The sequence below is a fragment of the Mesitornis unicolor genome, unplaced genomic scaffold, assembly GCF_000695765.1.
Source record: "Mesitornis unicolor isolate BGI_N332 unplaced genomic scaffold, ASM69576v1 scaffold5069, whole genome shotgun sequence".
In the NCBI taxonomy this organism is placed as follows: domain Eukaryota; kingdom Metazoa; phylum Chordata; class Aves; order Mesitornithiformes; family Mesitornithidae; genus Mesitornis; species Mesitornis unicolor.
The window spans coordinates 1650-20554 of record NW_010207871.1 but is presented as its reverse complement, the minus strand read 5'-3'; the positions used below and the strand labels follow the sequence as shown (position 1 = coordinate 20554).

The 18905-nt window shown below is 36.3% G+C and overlaps 1 protein-coding gene across 1 annotated transcript in view; it reads right to left on the bottom strand.

The window, feature by feature from the left end:
• The window catches only part of LOC104546796 (rho GTPase-activating protein 10-like), a gene marked incomplete at its 5' end in the record, with an annotated part of 61718 nt that extends 42835 nt beyond the window's left edge, over positions 1-18883 (bottom strand). The window contains 4 exons of the mRNA XM_010192283.1: positions 14137-14296; positions 14921-15026; positions 17640-17698; positions 18796-18883. Coding sequence (XP_010190585.1) covers positions 14137-14296; positions 14921-15026; positions 17640-17698; positions 18796-18883 — 413 coding nt within the window. The remainder of the gene's footprint in view (positions 1-14136; positions 14297-14920; positions 15027-17639; positions 17699-18795) is intronic.
• Between the last annotated feature and the right edge of the window lie 22 nt (positions 18884-18905).

The window sequence follows — 18905 nt, the reverse complement described above, 5'->3', positions numbered from 1 at the left end:
CAGTACCACACTGCCCCCTTATGTGTAAATACAAGGTTAAATTGAGCAGTTTTAGGGATAAATATTTGCTTCTGAAAATTTCAAAAGTACCAAAACTCTAAATGTCATCTTTTCCATGGACTACGTGTTGCATTTGGGCTCCCTGGTAAATAACTCTGCCAAGAAGTTTCAGCATGCTGTTTACTATGTCACATCCCACAGCTATGATTATTTGTACAGCCTTATCCACACATCTCCACTGAAATTACTGATGGTGAGAAGAACAAGGATTCGCCAGGAGTACTTTGTAAGAGATGAGCTTTCTTGTATGCATTTAGGTGGCTTGCACAGGTTGCAGTAAACTTCTTAGGCATTTTTCTCATCATTTCTCACAAATATTTCTATATACTCATCTAAAACTATTAGCTGAAACTAAGAGTCACAAAACTAAAACACGGCAATCTTACTCAATGATACTCAGTGCCAGACACACAACAAGATAATGCAGACAAGCAACGACTCCAAGTAGATTTCTAATTGCAAGTAGCTACATGATGTGAAAAAAAGGTTGATGATTTGCTCTGTGTTATGTAGATAAAAAGTCTTATACTATAAACAGGAAAAATAACTAGAAAGCAGAAAAGTCACACTTCAAACAGTAGCAGACCAGCACATGCTAGCTAACTTCATAGTGACACCAGTGGCAGATAGTCATGAGCTACCCAGAATAGTTCTCTCTCTAGTAACAAAGCAGAAGTTAGGGATACTGAGTCCTCTTTTACACTGTCAGGATAAGTGTATCACCTCTCTTTAATTTTTTTAGCAGCAGAACTGTGCACCAATGTTTTCCAACATCATTGCTCAGCACAACACAGTGCTACCCAGTAACAGCACTGAGCTGATGGCAGGCAGTCCAAGTTCCCTTCTTCAGACAAGATGCTCAGGCAGGCATCAGGCCTGTCCCCTGTTGTACCTCACTCTGCTCTCTACTTCTTGTTGTAACAGATTGGTACGGAATTTTCATTTTCTCTACGCTCACTGGGACAAAGGCAAGGGTACACACAAGCTCCATTCTCTCACTCCTACGTTTCTCTGATGCAATGTTACAATCTGTAACACTTTTTCCTCTTGTGTTCACATTAAATATCTGTTTCCACAGAGAGGAAAGGGTTTCCTCAAAGAGGTGATTAGAAATGAACTAGGGAATGCAACCTCTTGAGTATCTGCAGAGAGCATTTACCCATGCAGAGCAAATTGAACCTGTCATACTCAGCAATGAAATTATCAGGTACCATCAGTTGTCCTGAAGGATTCAGAGACACAGAAAGAATGAACAAAAAACCAAACCACACAAAGAACCACCACTAAAAAGATCGCTACTTTTTTCATTAAAAAAAAAACAGGGAACATCCTGCCCTCATGTGTTGCACATGAAAGTATACTTGGGGTCATTTTTGCTCTTTTAAGAAGCGCGTATTTGTTTTCATCCCTACTTTGGAATTTTCTTTTTGTCTTTTCAGTAGGAAAACAAAATCCAGCACAGTCCATCCATAACTAGACCTGCTTTTGCAGCAGCAGAAATCTCCTTTTGTTGCAGGCCAAAGAAACAGCTCAAGCCACAGTTTTGCAAAGGTGAGCATCTGAAAGGCAAGCAGAAGGTCAACCTCTACCCTAAGAAGTGCACATACAGCATTCAGCTTTTCTTTCTTGATTTATTTTCACTTAAATAGACAAGCACTTTCCTCATGCTTTAATGGATATGTGCTGCACTGACAGAAGCATTGTAATGCCTGCTTGAGAATGGGGGGATTGAGGCACGCTTTATTTCAGTTCTAGGGAGAAAAGCGTTTTGGTTTTGGTTTTATTCAAATTTGCTCCTAGCCTCATCAATTATTTAAATAACATTGAAGTATAAATGTTTCACAGCTAATAAAACATGCCTGCTGTGAGTGACCTGTTGGCAGAAGCACACTGCATGCGCACAGAAGATAGAATTCAAAATCATACACATACCATGTACTACGTGAGCACCGAAATGGTACTAACATTCTGATGTTTTGACTGACTTGCACAACAGTATGGGACCACACCTGCCTAAGTTTCAGAGTATCTTCTTGCACTGCAAGCTGTTGCTATCAGATGCATAGCAAGGCAACCACATATATCCAATCAGATGGAAAACCTCCCATGGGAGAACAGGATTGGAACATGCTAATTAACAGAAGATTTCTTTGCTACTCCAAAAAAAGCCTCCCTTCAAGTAAAAGTCAGATCTACCACCATCACTCATCTTGATTGCAGAAGTTACCACGTCTTAGACTAATGCCTGTATAAAGACAAGAATAAAGTTTGCTCATTGAATTACCTCACTCACAAAGCAAATAAAAATGTACTAAACCAACCTCAAAGGTTAGTTAAGGACTTCACAGTTACATCCAGCGTTGCACAATTATTGAAACTGTGGGCAAACTGAATTAGATTTATGGAATATCAGTTCTCTATAATTTATTTTTCAAAAGCATTGACATGCTACTCTTGACCTACTTGGGGGCAAACACAGAAGCTAAGTGAAACATTTACATATGGGAGAAGACTAACACATGTAGCACTGAAAATTTCATCATGCAACAAGTTCAACTGCTAGCCACCCCTATCCCAGTTAGTCCAGCATTTTAAATAGTTGTTCAGGTCTGATCTTACAGGAAAGCAGAATTTAAAGGTACACAATGACTTAAGTGGTGGATCAATCTTCAAGCCAGCAGTGTAAAAGTTGAAACACAAAAGATTAGCTCTTGTTGAGCTATTTAAAACACTGGTACGCTTGACCTATTTCTCTCTATGCAATAGTACCAAATGGATACTTTACAGGGCTAAACAAACCACAATCAATCTTGGATACACACTGCTAACAACAGCTCTGTCTAGAGCAGCAAGCCCAAGACCATCCCTCCATACAACTATCCCAATTCCCTAATCCTGTGTCCCACAAAGTCTACAGAAGCATTTCTTGAGAGTAATGAGCCAAATTCAACATATTATCATACTGTATTCTACCAGCAGATCCACATGGCAGCAGCCCAAGGAATTTTGCCAGATTCCCCGTAATCTGCAACAACAGTGTTGGACTCTAGATCCTCAGCTCTTACTAGAGCTGCTTTTGGAAATTCAAAAAAAACCTACGGCTGGAAGGCTTTAACTAGGCCTGTTCCATGAGTATATGACTAGATGTATAGATGTACATGGAAATGTAGATTAGATTCTGCTGCTGCAAGAGAATACTGATCTGTTCCTTCTGGTCTCAAGCAGAACTAATTAATGAATTTCAGTATGCTTGCCAGGAATCACTTTAGGAAAAGACCCAGACATCAGGTCATCTGTGTCTGCTTTGTATCACTGGGGCAATTAAAATTCCCTCTAAAAATCAGTGGGAGGGAAACAGCAAGGACAGAGAGGGATGAAAAAAAGGGAAGAAAAAACTGGAGGCTTAGTAATAGAGCTAATGAGGATAAACTAAAAAAAAATCATTAATAGCTTAAAGCTGTGTCATGATTTTGTTGCAAGACAAAACCCCCATTCACTCCTGTAACACCTACCACACAGAACACACATCTATTTCCTTCCAATATATGAACAAGAATTGTTGTCTAATACAAAGGAGGCTAAAACCTGCAAGGTTCAAATTCTTTGAAATTCAGATCGTGGTATAGCCTTCACTACCACAGTCATATTTTTTAGAGGACTGTATTTCTCAAGACAAGAAGAACAGCAGTACAAGTTTTTATTTGGGTAATTTCCCTTCAATACATACTTGATTTCTAGCTGGTAAGTAAGAGAAACACACACAGACACTTAAACTAGTGTTTATTGAACAATATAAAATGCCATTCACCTAGGCCACATATACTGCTCTGCCCTTACACATTTTATGACTATTATATTCCTTGCATTTCCATGACAATTGGCTATAATATATGCTGATCAAAAATATTTTATAAATTGGATAGTGCAAAACAAAGTTATCATCATCATGGTCTTTTCTTGGCTTAGCTTCTTTTCAATGTAAAGCAAACCCAATTCAGGTTAGATCCAGCAACCTGTACAAAAGCAAAACACATGTATTTATATTAGAGGCAAAAAATGCTCAAAAAAAAAAGAGGCCAACTTAGTGGTTCACAATGCACTCTTACCCCAGTAAACTTTCTAAGCTTTTTATTTTCTTAAGATAATGAAGACAGTGGTTGTGAAATTCTTTTTGTCATTTTCTGCAAACATAAAGCATGCAAGGAAGTGCAAGGTGAAAATAAGCATCTTAAAATACACTGAAGTAGCTCAGCCACTAATATTCTAATTGTAATCTATTTTTAGCAGAAAAAACACATTCAGTAAGATAATAGTTCTAGATTTTTTTTAGTATTTGAAGGGATTGCACAAGCTGACTGCAGCTACAAAAGTCTACTTATAATAGAAATGTCAAAAGATCAACTTCTGGAGAAATAGGACAAAAGTTTGGACACTGATTTCTCCACTAATTCTGAAAATGTCATAAAATTTCTAGTTTATCGAAATATTTTAAAAAATGATACTTTGTTAATGTGCTTTCTTACTTTTTTTCAATTCTACCTTATTAGAGACAATGTTAGATCAACCTGTTTCAATTATGGTTGTAGTCAACGTGATCCATTTCATCTTCTGGTTATTAAACACAATTCAATAAACAGAAAACACATGCATGAGCAATTCTTGATATTTAAATAGAGTATGCTCAGTGTACAAAATGTGATAAAGTTCATTACTTCTACAAATCATTACATATTTTTGGAAAAGTTTTATAAAATCTTCAGTAAAAATTATCAACAACTTCATCAGAATCCTTTAGTAACTTACCTCCCCAAGGATACCACTGTGTACACTCCAATACAGGTGTGCCTGTATCGAAGTAGTTATCCTGAATTTTGCACTTTGGCATCTATATACTGTAAAATACAATTTGTTGTGCCCTGGCTTCTACGAGATTGCTCAGGACGCTGAGGCTTTATTTCTGAGGCTTTAGATTTTGAGGTTTGAATTTCAGTACTAACCACAAAACACCTTCATGCAATATTCACAATCACTGTATTTGCACCAAAAAACAACAAACAAAAAAAACCAACAAAAAACCAACCAAACAAAAAAATCAGACCAAGAGTTGAAAGATACCTGAGGCTGAGCCTCTAGAGGGCCACCAACCAGAAAGCATCAATAACATTCTCGATGTTGCCTGGCACACTATTTAGTTACAGTGCAACGGAGGATGCAGACCAAAAAGTAACCAGGCATAAGTCAAAACTAGAAAGATGAAACATCTTTGGCTGTGAGACAAATCACAATGCACAACAAATAAATAAACAGATATATAAATAAATAAATAAATTGAAGACAGCTTTTTCTTCATTGCAAATACATAATTTGCTGAGACCATCTGCCTAGCAGCCTGACTATCCATAAGCAAATGAAACACTGCTTTTATCGATTCACGGACACATTTTGTGTGTCTCAATCTCTCACTAAAATTGGAATATCTGCTGTCTGCTCCTTTTAATACAAAATGAACTAAAGCTCCAGACAAACTGCAAAATACTAGAGTGACAAAAGAACCAAGGGAATTTTCAGACAAATCTTATCTATAGACTCTAATAGCCACTCATTTGGCCTGGCTACTCTGTATCACATAGTTCATGTTCGAGCTTTAATGGAGAAACTACACACAGCCTGTAAAACATGACATTACAGTCTGGAGGACAGCTGTGAAAGGACGAAAGAACAAAAACATTCCAAGGTTAAACACGTGTCCTTTGATCGCTTGTGAAGTATGAGTTTGTTGACTCAGCGTTTCTAAAAGTAGCACTCCTAATACAAAGACTGCAGCTTCCACTGTATCACATCTCACCACACCTTTTAACAATTCATGAGAAGACTCCTGATAGCAGTCCATTCACTGCTATACAACAATCCATTTTATTCATTGAAGGAAATGAGAGAGTTAACAATACATTAGGCTTGAAATACCTACACATTTGCCCACCACACCAGCAGAAACAGCAGATCCACCTTCTCTTCTAGTCTCATCTACTGTAACTCACACCAAGGAGGGTATTTTAAAAAGGTTGTCCTTCCCTATTACAGCTACACATAAGACCTTTGTGTATCTTCTTTAGTTATAGGAAATACTTAAAATAACAATAAAAGAAGGCCTTTAAATTTAAAGATTAAATACTCAATCCAATTACCTAGCTTTCTAAAATATAACACACTCCTACTTACTAAATGAAAAATGATGCAGAAGGAGAATGTTTGCATTTTCTCTTGCAAAAAGCATGAGAAGTCCTGAGAAGACAAAAGGCAGCACTTACAAACCTAAGTCAGGAGCCAGTAAACGCAACAACCACGGACAGCCACACCACAGGTAAACATGATCTCCCCTTCATTTGTAATAAATATACATACATAAATATTTATACACACACAAATAACTATATACATCACACCTAGTTTTGTATAAAATTTATGAACAGTAATACAAATAATTCTATATTGAGGATAAAACCCTATATTGGGGATAAAACCCTACATTTGATCCCCTACCACACTGTTATTGTACAAAGCATCAGAATGAAACGTCAAGATCTTTGCAAATGACACTGTTCTAACTATAGCCAACCACACAGCCTTGCCAGTATTTTCTTCTCCACAAATTTGTCTGCTGCCATTACAGGGATTTATATCATCATTGCTTTGTACAATATTCCCTGCTCTTTGTTTTTGCTAAAATACATTTCTTATCTTTCATTATGACTATAGGGTCTTCAGAGACAAGGAACATATTTTTCATTTGTGTATCAAGTGCCCACTGTAGTGAAGTACTTGTGCTTCGTTAGCGTAAATGGCATGCACGCAAAAATACTGGAAATAAAGAATTATCTGCTGATTGTTCCATCTTGTTTATTCAAAAATGTGTTAAGCGATTTGAAATACACTAACCTCTCTGGTAAGGCAAAAGCTTACTATTGGGTTGGCCAAAAAGTAATTGTTTTTTTTTTTTAAATAGATGGATACACATGTCTTGAAATGTAACTAACATCAATTTAAACTGCAAATTCATTATGTAACTTGGCAGCTGACAGTTCAAGCTTGTTTTAGAAAAAGAAAGTTCACAATTTCATTAAAAATTATTTGGCATCAGTTTAAAAATGGAAAATCAAAAGGAACATTTTAATCGTATTTTGCTGTATTACTTCCAAAAATGAAGTAACGATGTGCAAGCTCATAGAAGGTTACATCATGCCTCAAAACTAAGGCAGTGTCAGAATTGTTTTGCTCATATTCTTTATAATCTTAACGTACCAAAATCGAGCATTGAAAACCATTTAAAACAACTTGGATATGTTAGGAAGCTCGATATTTGGGTACCACATGAGCTCAAAGAAATTCATCTCACTAAGCACGTTAACATCTATGATTCTCTCTTGAAACATGAGGAAAATGATCAGTTTTTGAAACATATGACAACAGGTGATGACAAATGGATGGTCCACAACAACGATGAACAAAAATGATCATGGAGCAAGTATGATAAACCAGCTCAAAGCACTACAAAAGCAGATATTCACCAAAGGAAGGTGATGCCGTCAGTCTGGTGGGATTTCAAAGGTATTGTGTGTTTCGCAAGGAACCAAACCACTAATTTGGATGTGTGCTGTCAACAACTGGATAAATTAAATGATGCCATCAAACAGAAGCAATAAATGATAAAAACTTAACTACTGATGAGGATACCAAATCATTCTTGGAACTGTTTTTTTTCTGAGAAAGAAACTTTTTTGAGCATGGAACTATGCAGTTGCCTAAAAAATGGCAAAACGACAAAAGGTAATTGAACAAAATGGGCACTATAGTTTAATACAGGTTTTTGTTTTCCCATGAAAAATTCGCCTTTCATTTACCCAAAAAAAACCCACAATTACTTTTTGGCCAACGCAACAGAATTCTGAAGAGTAAATACAAAACCACAAGCACACATTGCACTATTAGCCATTAGCAGTGAACAGAAATTACGGTATTCAGGTCAGTTTAGTCAATATAAAGAAATAAAGAAGTTTGTAAATTCAATACCCCACTTACCATTGAAAGCTGCAATTAAGTATAATTCTCATGCCACGCAGCTTCTGCATAAGAATTTACTTTTTAAACTCTTCAGGAGTGCAAAACCCTTTCCCCTCCACACGCTCCTGCAGAATTTCATAGAATATTTTGTTTGACTAACAAAATGTTATGGAGAATACTAAAATGAGTGTTCTTTAATAAGGACTTCTTTGAATCTTCCTCCACACATGCAATCACAGCACCCTGACCATCAAGACTGAAGTAAACATTAGTCAACTGAATTCCACTCCTTTATCATCACTTCTGTTTACTTAGGAACACTGCCTGTGAGCAGCGGAAGATGAGATCTGTATCACTTGGAAATTTCATATAAAGTTGAGGGAAGTTTCCCAAAATTAACTGGAAATAACATAAGCAAATCAAGAAGGCAGAAGTCTGTGTCTATATTATTTGTACATGCCGTGTATTTATAGCAGACTATCTCAGCAGACCACTTTCTATGCTTGAGAGCATGGCATGATTTTTAGTTTTTCTTTTTTGATTTTTTTTTATTTTTCTTTTTTAATCAAATATGGCTACCCATAGTACATGTTTTGTTTCTTTTGAAGCAGTCTGACAGCATACCAATCCAGGTATTGATCCAGACTCAGTTGCTTTTAATGTCATCAACTGTAGTCACAAACGTGAGTGGAGATTTGATATACAGTATTATTACTATGTATAAAGTACATTAAGATTTAGAAAACAGCAGTGTTTAAAATAAAATAAAACAAAACAAAACAAATAAAAAAAAATATTTGCAGTCAATTTACCACACCATGTGTGTGTGTCTCTCACATGGAAGGGCTTTCTGCTATCCACAGGGCAGAGAAAAGGTTTAAAGAATTTACACACACTAAAGCAGAATGAAAGAGCTGCTGTGACTTCCACCAGACAACCTGATGAATTTTTGTTGTGCCTGCTGCACTTTCTGCTTTAGACTCAGCCAATCATTAAGGCATGTAATCTGAATTAAGTACAGGAATAGTTTCAAGGACACTTCTGATTAGTTACGTGCTTAAACTTAAGCACATGCTGAATACCTTGCTGAACAGAAGCTTATGTGTTTCTCTGCAAACTCTGCCTTAACAGAGATGCCTTAATGTAATTTTTTCCCCCCTCCAAGTCAAACGCTTGTTGACTTGAGAAACATTCAGCTTGGGGGAGTTTCAAATTGCTACATCACAGCAAACCACCACAATTACAATGCATCGCTTCTTGGTCCTCCATTGCAGCTGAAGGCAAAGCAACACGAAAGCTGAAACAAGACCTCTTTTCTCATATGTCCCTCTACTCAAACTTCAAAAGATCTGCTGAGCTGTCAAAAAATAGTTCTAGTCCAGATGATGGCAGTCCTGCTGTACCCTAAAGCACTGACCTAAAGCACTGCGACAGAACTGCTTTAAACACGTAGCGATTGCGAAGCGGAGACACGAGCCATACCTCACTCTGCCAATTCATACTCTCTGACAAACAACTAACTTTCTTCTGTCTCAAGACTACTGCAAGTACTGCAGCTATTATGTACTGTAATATGTTTTAAGACCAAAGATTTTCCAAGTATTACTACATGAAGTTGATGTTGGCTTAAGAACTCAATCGTATTAATTTTTTCTCTTCACTTAAGTTTAAAAAAATAATTATAAAAGTAAGAAAAAGCAAAGCATTCATATTTCATGGAAAAGATTTCCTCCATAGAACTGTTTTGAACAAAGAGAAGTTAAAACAAAGGCATATTTTGTCTAAAGTATGTAAAATCTTTGCCCTTTATAAAAAGATTAATACAGAAAATAAGTGAAAATAGTACCTGCATTATATATAGGAGCTATTGAGTTTTCAAGAATTAACATATTAGAGATAATTTTGCTCATATATTGTCTGAATTCTAGAAAATTCATGGGCATTTTACCATGCCCATTTCGTTTTACAGCAGACTCTAGTTTCCCAGCCCTCTAAGGGACTTCTGTCTAGCCCTTCTCTATTTTTTTTTCTAATTTTCTTTCACTGTAATTTTCATCTTCTTTCTGTTTTTGTAATCTTGCTATTTGTACTCACTACTCTTTCCTCCCCCATATACTGGTTTAAATATTCCAGTCCCACTGAGATTTTTATTCCAACCTCCTCCCTCATCTTCTTTCATTTCTTAGACTTCTTTTTTTATCCTGGGTTGGTTTTCCTTTTTTTCTCTCTTTAAATAATGTTCAGGGAATTCAGAAACCAAAATGGTTCACATTACCACTGAGGCATCTCTAAATGGCAAATAAATAAGCCCTCTGAATAGCGGCATTCATTCCAATGAGATGCCAAAACATTATAACTAACAGCAAGACAAACACGTGCATGCTCTTCACGCTGCCATGGAGTAGACTTGCCCTTCTTCCTCACCGTAAGTCAGAAAGCAATACCAGAAGAAATTAGATGTCCAAAATTACCAGTCTGTAAAACCTTCTGGAAGAAAAAGTAATTCATACACCTGAAACTCTTTTCGGGGAGGAGGAGAAGATAAATTAAAACCTTCTTTTTGGAGGAGTCCAAGTTGACTGCCACTCTTCATCAGAGGACTACCTAAAGGTCAAGATAAAGGATTGTTTCAGGGACCATGCAAACACAGCTGCAGTGAGCCCCTGAGTCCTTTCCCTCTAGAAAAGGAACACCAAGGAATGGTAAAACTTCAAAGCAAAATGAACTCAATGAGATCATACTTTTTTAGTAAAGAGAAGGATATGGGACAAAGAAATCAAGGGAGACCAGACAGATATTGCACAGGAGAAGGGAACAAGACAGCCAAATATGAAATGACACCAACATTAGGGACCTACAAAGCAATGGGAAACACAAGTACTGGTGCACATAGCCCAGTCAGCACAAAACATGGCAATTCCAGGAAAAATTATAGAGAGGCCATTTAATATCAAATTTGAGCCTGCTCTTACTTTGCCTGATGTATCTGGCTGGCCTTTCCATACAGCCATATGATAGCTGCAAGCAAGACAATTCACAGGTCTCCTTTTCCTTTGGACTGTCTTCCCTTCCACAGCAGGGTCTAGTTTTTGTGCTTTCTTTCAAAGTAGAGATCTGTTTCTACAGCTCATCTTCTGACTGGACACTAAGAAATACTTTGCCTGGAAGCAACTTATCCATAACGGACAAGAACAAAAGCTAAACAATTAGTTGCCTAATGCTCTTCTATCCCCCTTCTAGTCTTAATCATTGTGCAATTCTAATGCCAGTTAAGTGACACACCAGGCTGCACAGTCTAGTTTCCAGCATTCAATTCTCAGCATTGGGCTGATTTTGCAAAACATCCCTTCCTCAACCTACTAAAATTCATTCACAGCCATGGCTTAGAAGTATGTATGCAGCCTGTAAACAAGATGGAAGTGATACTGACTGGTTTCTAGCTAGCAGGACATAAACATACATATCAATAAAGCTTAAAAAAAAAGAAAAAGAAAAAAGAAAAGCTTATGCACTAAGCATGATATTCTTCTCTCAGGGTAAGACCTCATATCCAGGTTTTCACACATAAATTGCACAGAAATTCTCTAATTAGGACTCAGTAGAGCGTTGATAGTGGAATTACTGCACTAGGATCTCAAAGCTAGTAGCCCAACTAATTATGTCTCCTCCTGAAAATGAATTGTGGATCTCCTTCAATAAAGCTATCCCCACAAGACACAGTGAATGTTGATGGAATTTTAAAATATTTTTGGAATCTTAACAATTTTTTACTATTTTGCCTACCAAGTTACTGTATTTAAACTGGAAATGTTGATGGCTATTGCTTCTACAGTTTGGAAGTTTGTTATTCATTTCATTTGCTAGAGAGGAAAAGAAATGACTCTTTGCAGTCTGCCAGAGCCATCAATTACATACGCATGAAGTCTGAAGTGTTGCTTCAAGTTTGTTTGTGTCAGTGTACCTCCATCTTGACTCCACCACTTTTCTACAATTCCAAACTTTGCTTCTATTAGCAGAAGCTGTTAAAAATTAGCGAAGGCAGAGTAGTGGCTGAATGAAATACTTGAAAGCATTTTAACCCACAGCTAGTGACTTTTCATAGGACTTCACCAGGGCTACAAATAAAAATACATAACACAAGACTCTTTGAAAGTCTAAAATGCACAGAAATTCAAAACAACAATTCAAAATTAATATTAGACTGACAACAAGCCTGTTTGCCATTAAAAGCAGGTCCTTGGTCTCCCTTAAATGAAGAAATTTTTTGTAATGTCCTAACACACACTTCTCCATTGCCTTTGCTATAAATACACAGAGGTCACACCTGGGGCTTCCTTCCATCTTGGAAGAAGCTCTAGTGTGGGAGAGAGGTTGCTGCAGGGAGACCACTGATGGCAAGTTCGCTGTAAAAATGACAGGGAAATGACAGAAATCCCTTTAAAAAAATTACAGCCTTCTAGTTCTAAAGAAGGCATAAAACCAAGGAATTATGGAAAATGATGCAGTATCATTTTCATGTATTTTCCATTCCCTGCTTCTCTACATTTTCAAAGGAGCAAAAAAGTCCAATACAACTAACATTTCAAACATTAAACTGATATCCAGTTTTTGAAAACGTGTGACCGAGCTGACATAAGAATAAGATGGTGGTGATGTGTGGTGATCTAGTGATTTGAGTAAGTATAACTCAACCTCCATAAGTTATTAAACACCCTGTCTGTGCTCACTCTCTCTTCAATTTCTTAAATCTGCGTAATCACTGCAATAGCTTCAAAATCATGAGCTTACTGAAAGGTTTACCTTCATTTATAAGGTCCAAAATGAACAGTATGGCTTACAGTTCTCAGAATATTTATCACTTAGAACTTGAGTCACATCTGCAGCACCGTATTTTTCCAGCAGAACAATACTGTATCTGCTCAATGTGTGTGTGAGGGCAGCATTACACCCTAAGTCAACTAAGCCAACAAAACCCACCATGTGGATACAGCTATGCCAACAGAAGCTTTGCCCAGCCTGTATCATTCAAGAAGGCAGCGTAATTATATTGTCAGAAAAACCTGGGACATGAGTTATTTAAAGTAGATAAGACTTGACTTAGATAGCCAATATCAACACAGTTAACCTTCACAAGAAAGAACTATTTCAGTGCTTGGAGCACTTAAGAAAGAAGAGGGGAAAAAGTACATCCTGAAATTTTTCCAAAGCACTTTTTGTGACAGTAAGAGTCAGGGAGATGCTGCCCATCCTCCCAGCAGAAGCACAGTACCTCAAACATCCAGTTCCAGAAGTCAGCTTAGATACAAAGGACTCCCCCAAAGAAGTATCCAAAGTGACCATTAAAGGTTTTTTGTGTGATTGGGATTTTTTGCTGGTTTTGGTGGTTGTTGTTATTGTTGTTATTTTAAATTCCAGAGCCCAGATTACATGCAGTGATACTCTGGGCAGTACCTTGTACATGTAAGGCACCTTAGTAACTGGCAGCTGCCACAGCAGCAGCAGCAACTTCTATTTTCAGTATTACCTCAAATGCAAAGCCTTAAAATAACACACATTCAGCTGAAAACAAAGGAAATGTTAATACCTGGCTCTCTCATAATACTTTTTAGACATAAAATTCAAAGTACAGTAAAGTCTTCTTTTTACTGTGTGAACTCTGAGAAAAATTAAGACATAGAACAGTTAATTCAGACCCTGGTCAAAGTACTTAATGGAAGAGATAAAAACTGAGTCTGGGCTTTCTCTTTTTCAGTTTGAACCACTTTTGCTCAGAAAAAAACCATATGCAAATATCATAATGAAAATTTATTTGGGTACTATACTCACAGAAAAACCATTATTGCCAGGAAATATGCATTCTGAAATGTCAGTTTAAATAGCCAAATGCAATACAGTGTATAGAGCATATTCTTTAGAATTAACCTACTTGCATCATCATACTGAAGTCCACATTTCCCATTAAGCCTAGCAGATCATTTTAGACTATGCTCAGAAATGCAGAGATGTATCAAAGCTTACCTTCTCGTGATTTTCTATCAGGATTTCAACGACAATATTCTGAAACTTCAGGTCCATGATGGCTGCTACAGTTTCTTCCTGTGGCCTCATTAAGGTTGGTCCAAATACTACCCCTAGATTTGCTACAGTCATTAGATTCCTCTTGGCATGCTTTGAAACACTTTTTGAAAAGAATTGAAGGAAAAAACAGGAAATAGGTTATGAAAAATTTCCATTACTGTTGGAAACTGCAGTCTACAAATGAAAAAACTACATTTCCTTAATCTTAATGTTTTAGAAGTTTGTTTTGTACAAAGATTCTTCAAATAAAGTCTTACTGAATTCTGGAAAACAGAAAAGCCATTCTTCCACTGGCAATTTAAAAACAAAAACAGTCTCTTACTGAACTTAAATATATAAAATGCACTTAGCCTTGGACCAGGGCAAGTGTGAAACCAACTTAATATTGCTAACAGATCTCCTCTATTCACTTTGCCAGAATTCGCAAAAAGAAAGTATAATGTTCCCTTTCTCACTTGAATCAAACCCTCAACTGCTGGCAGGACTGCTAAAGTAAATACTTATATGGCTTCATTAACAGATTAGATTTCTGCCTTTCCCGCCAAAATACACACAGTATGAGTCAAGCGTCTTGTCTGCTTTTGCACGTTTGGTTCTTGGTATTGTGTATGACAGCATCGAGATGGGCTTCAGCTCCAGTCACACTTAACTGAGGCCTTTTGTAGTTAAACGAAAGTAAGGACAAGAGTTCTGACAACATAGGAAAGCAGGTCACAACACTTACTTCGCTAAATGTTTCACCAAAATTTCCAGCATCTCTTTGTTCTTTTCTGGGAGTTTATGGACCAAGAAGTGAACAGCATTAACTCGAGATTCAGGACTTCCACTTTCTATTGGACATAAAAATAAATAACTACCCCAAGAAATAAAGCTAAAATAAAATCCACAGAAAAACAAAGCTTCTCCCACCCCTGCACAGAAACATAATGCACATACTTCACTTCAATGCTTACATATCTCCAAACGCAGCAATGTCAAACATATGCGCTTTGTTTTCACAAGTAAACTTGTTTTAGAATTATCAACTTATTTGCTTATTTTATGAACTGATCTTTCAAGCCACCTGCAAAAGAATGCCTTTGTTTATCTAATTTTTAAAAGTGACAGACGCAGTTATAGTTTTGCTGCATTGGACTCATCTGCTTCCGAACACAATGCAAGATGAGAAGCAACAATACTCAGTGCCAGAGTGAAACTGTATTACTTTACATTTTAGCATCATTAACTGATTGTCCTCATCACTAGAATTCAGTTTTGCTGGTAGTAAGCAGCTAATGATACTACATTTATGCTACCTTGCATTGGAAACTGCATAAGACAACACTTGCAGAAGATTCATGTGCTCAGAAAGAGAAAATCCAATGACTTCTGAAGACACAGAAGAACAACCATGCAAAAAAACCTACTGAGTGAGATTACTATGATAAAGGGTCCTGAATAACAACATAATCCCTCTCTAGTACAGTACAGAAATAAAGTAAATGTGAGCAAGGGGCTTTTTATTTTTGCATGTTGTGTATTGAACTGAATAATTTTGGCCCCTACAGGTTTCACCAGTACACAGATGAAAACAAGAATCTGTAAAAGATGGAAATAATCAATCTTCCTAGTTCTCAAAGTTGTGTTAAATCACAAAATTACATCTCAGTAGAGGTTACAATGAGAAGAGTGGAAGTACTTCTCTTACATATAATAATATTTAGTACAAGGTACATAAAGAGAAAAATTTAGAATACAAATACAAGTTTTAATATCAGGACCACTCATGAGGTCTCATTATACTCTAATACAACTTTCATTGTTAAATATATTTTGTATAAAATACCACCGTACTTCTTCAGTGGATATGGCTACAGATTTTTCTTTTTCTTTCTTTGCACGTTACTGCAGATCTTAGGATCAATTTTTTACTCTTTTGCAGTGAACACCCCTGCACAGATAGCAAGAAAAAAGGCTACTAAAATGAAGAATGTTTAGCTCCTAGTCAGCTAATCAAAATTCGGACAGCCAGAAAAACCTAAACCATCTTTAAAGCAATACTATTTTACATATCTGTGAAATCACAAACCCTATTTAGAGAATGGCTAAGCAACTTAATCACAAGATACAGTCAAGTCTCACATAGTTTCAATCTACACTGATATGTATAAAGAAAAGAAAATTGAAAGGAAAACCTTTTAATTGTGGCTTCCTCTCTCCCGCAATAGTTTCAGAGAAAAGGATATTCCTTACTATTTCTAGTGGTGTTGGTTTTTTATAGCCAACATAGGAAACAACACTGATTACCTATTTTTAAGTATACCGTAAGTCAGATCTGCAGTGCTGATAAAATTTCCCTCCCTGCTACACAGAATCAGCCCCTCTACAAAATTGTTTACTACTTATGAACAGTGTACTATTTAAAACATGTAATTTGAACTGAATTCCTTTATTGAAGGAGACTATAAACTAGAGAAAGGAAAATAAAACAAGAAACTGTTGGCAAAACTTGATAGGTCAAGAAATTAATTTAACAGTTTCCAATACAAACGAGAAGATGACCATCTAGGTAAGGATCTTGAATTTTGTTTAGGCACTTGACCTCTAAGATGTATTTTGGCAATGAATTCCATGGGCTAATTCTCATTTTGAATTAAGGACCACAAGTGAACACATTCTGCAGTCCTGGAAAGTCATTACAGCAATCCAAAGAAGATAAAGCAATTGTCTCAAAAGTTTATTTTAATTTCACTTTCCATAGTTTGCCAAAAGTGCTACAGGCTGGAAAGAAAATCAGCTAAATATCTGTTTGATACTTTGCCAAAAATTTTCTTACACAGTTTCCCTCCATCCTCTTCCAAAAAATTCCATGTACATTAGATACCATACAGCTAAACTACAAATGCCGTTCTGTCTTCTCCAAGTCTGTATTTGAACTGCCACAGTGTAATTTGGCCTGCTCTTTCCTTTCTTCTACTAATATCTGAGAAATATTCAAGCCAGCCTGGATACAGAGCTAACAAGGCACTGAAAACAAGGGTCAGGCAGCTGTGCTTTAAGGATTCAAATGAGCACAAATTAGTGTATTTTCTTTTACTAAGCTTCATACTCTTTATAAATGGAAGAAAAAAAAATCACAATCTAAGTGGATGTTTATAATTATATAATTAAGATAATAAAAATGAATGTTTACAATGTTAATCCAAAAGTTTCTCCATAAAAATCACACTATAATAAGTCTGTTACTTAGACTTAAGCTTGTCTGTCAATAGATGCAGTGTATGTGACATACTAGAACTGAATACTGGTTAAAACTTATGTATTTTTAAAACTTCTATTATTTCTCATTCCTATATTTTTACTGGGTAGAAGAACCTTTCTGAAATTGCATTTGCAACGTGCTTGCAAGGCCACAACAGCACTATAAGAAAGGATTTCTATTTGAACTACAGTCATATATTTACTGGCAGGAATGATGAATTCTCCATGTAACTCGTATGTCATCAATGGCTCTGGAAGGCTTCTGCAAAACAAAGATGATAAAATAAATTTGTCTATATTCTTTTCTGTCTGTATTTACTCTAAGCAGAAAACCATTTTAACATTCAGCAGCATAATCCTTGCACTGGAGGGAACCATTGTTATGCTGGCCCTTGAATTCAATCATTTCGAGTGTGAATGGAGAAATTGGTATCATCAGGAAAAAAAAACTAAATGCATCCATTCACCTTCCATGAGCTGAAGTGATGCCTCCGGTCTATCATAAAGCACATTTCCAAGTTAAAACACAGAGACTACTTCTCAGATGAAGACTGTACACATATACTATGCAGTTCATTCTTCATCGGTGTTTTTAAAACACAAAGAATCACAAGTCGATGTCTCACTGGAAAGAAATAGAGGCTCTAAAATACATTTAAGTTTGCTGAACAGTACCAATCCACAAATTAAACTTCTATAGCATTTCAAATGGAAAAACTGAAATGGAAAACCTTAGTCATCAATGAAAAATGTACTGAATAACGGAAACAAGAGTTAAAACTTTCATTTAATGAATTGCCTTTACTGATGTTTATGAACTATTGGAGTAAATACTCAGATGGGAAATGCTGTAGACAGGAAAGACTTCATCATGTGCACCTATTTTTTCTTTCCTATACTTCTTATTCTTTTCTACATTTCCTAAGAGAGACTTTTATCTTTATCATAATTCTTCAGCATTCTTTGATAGTGGTTTCAGTAATACTTTATTCAAGAAAACCAGCAGATTAAGAATAGTGTATCTGTGTTACATTATCAGAGATACACAAAAGATCTATGTTCTTAGGCAAGTTAGTAAAATATCTTGATTGAGAATTGGTCAAGCCATTTGAACAAACACATCTAAAATTCTTACTTTTAACACTCAACATGTTATTACTATTGCAGCTAAAACATCACAGAAAGAACCAGAAGGAAAAGAGGAAAATATTAAAAATTTCATAACCTTTTCCCTTTTCATTCTACCACATTAAAGCACAAAAAGGCAACAAACTTTTAACATCTTAGCTGACTTTCGGTAACAACTCTCAGTAAGTTTACTAACAACTCAGGTTTCTGAATCATCTGTGAAAGGCTTACCGCAGATATTGCTTCATAGCACTAGTAATCGTCTTCACTTCCCAATCTATAGAGTTTTCCAGGTCAACTTCATTGCAGGTTTTTGCATCTAGAAAACAATCAGAAAGGGA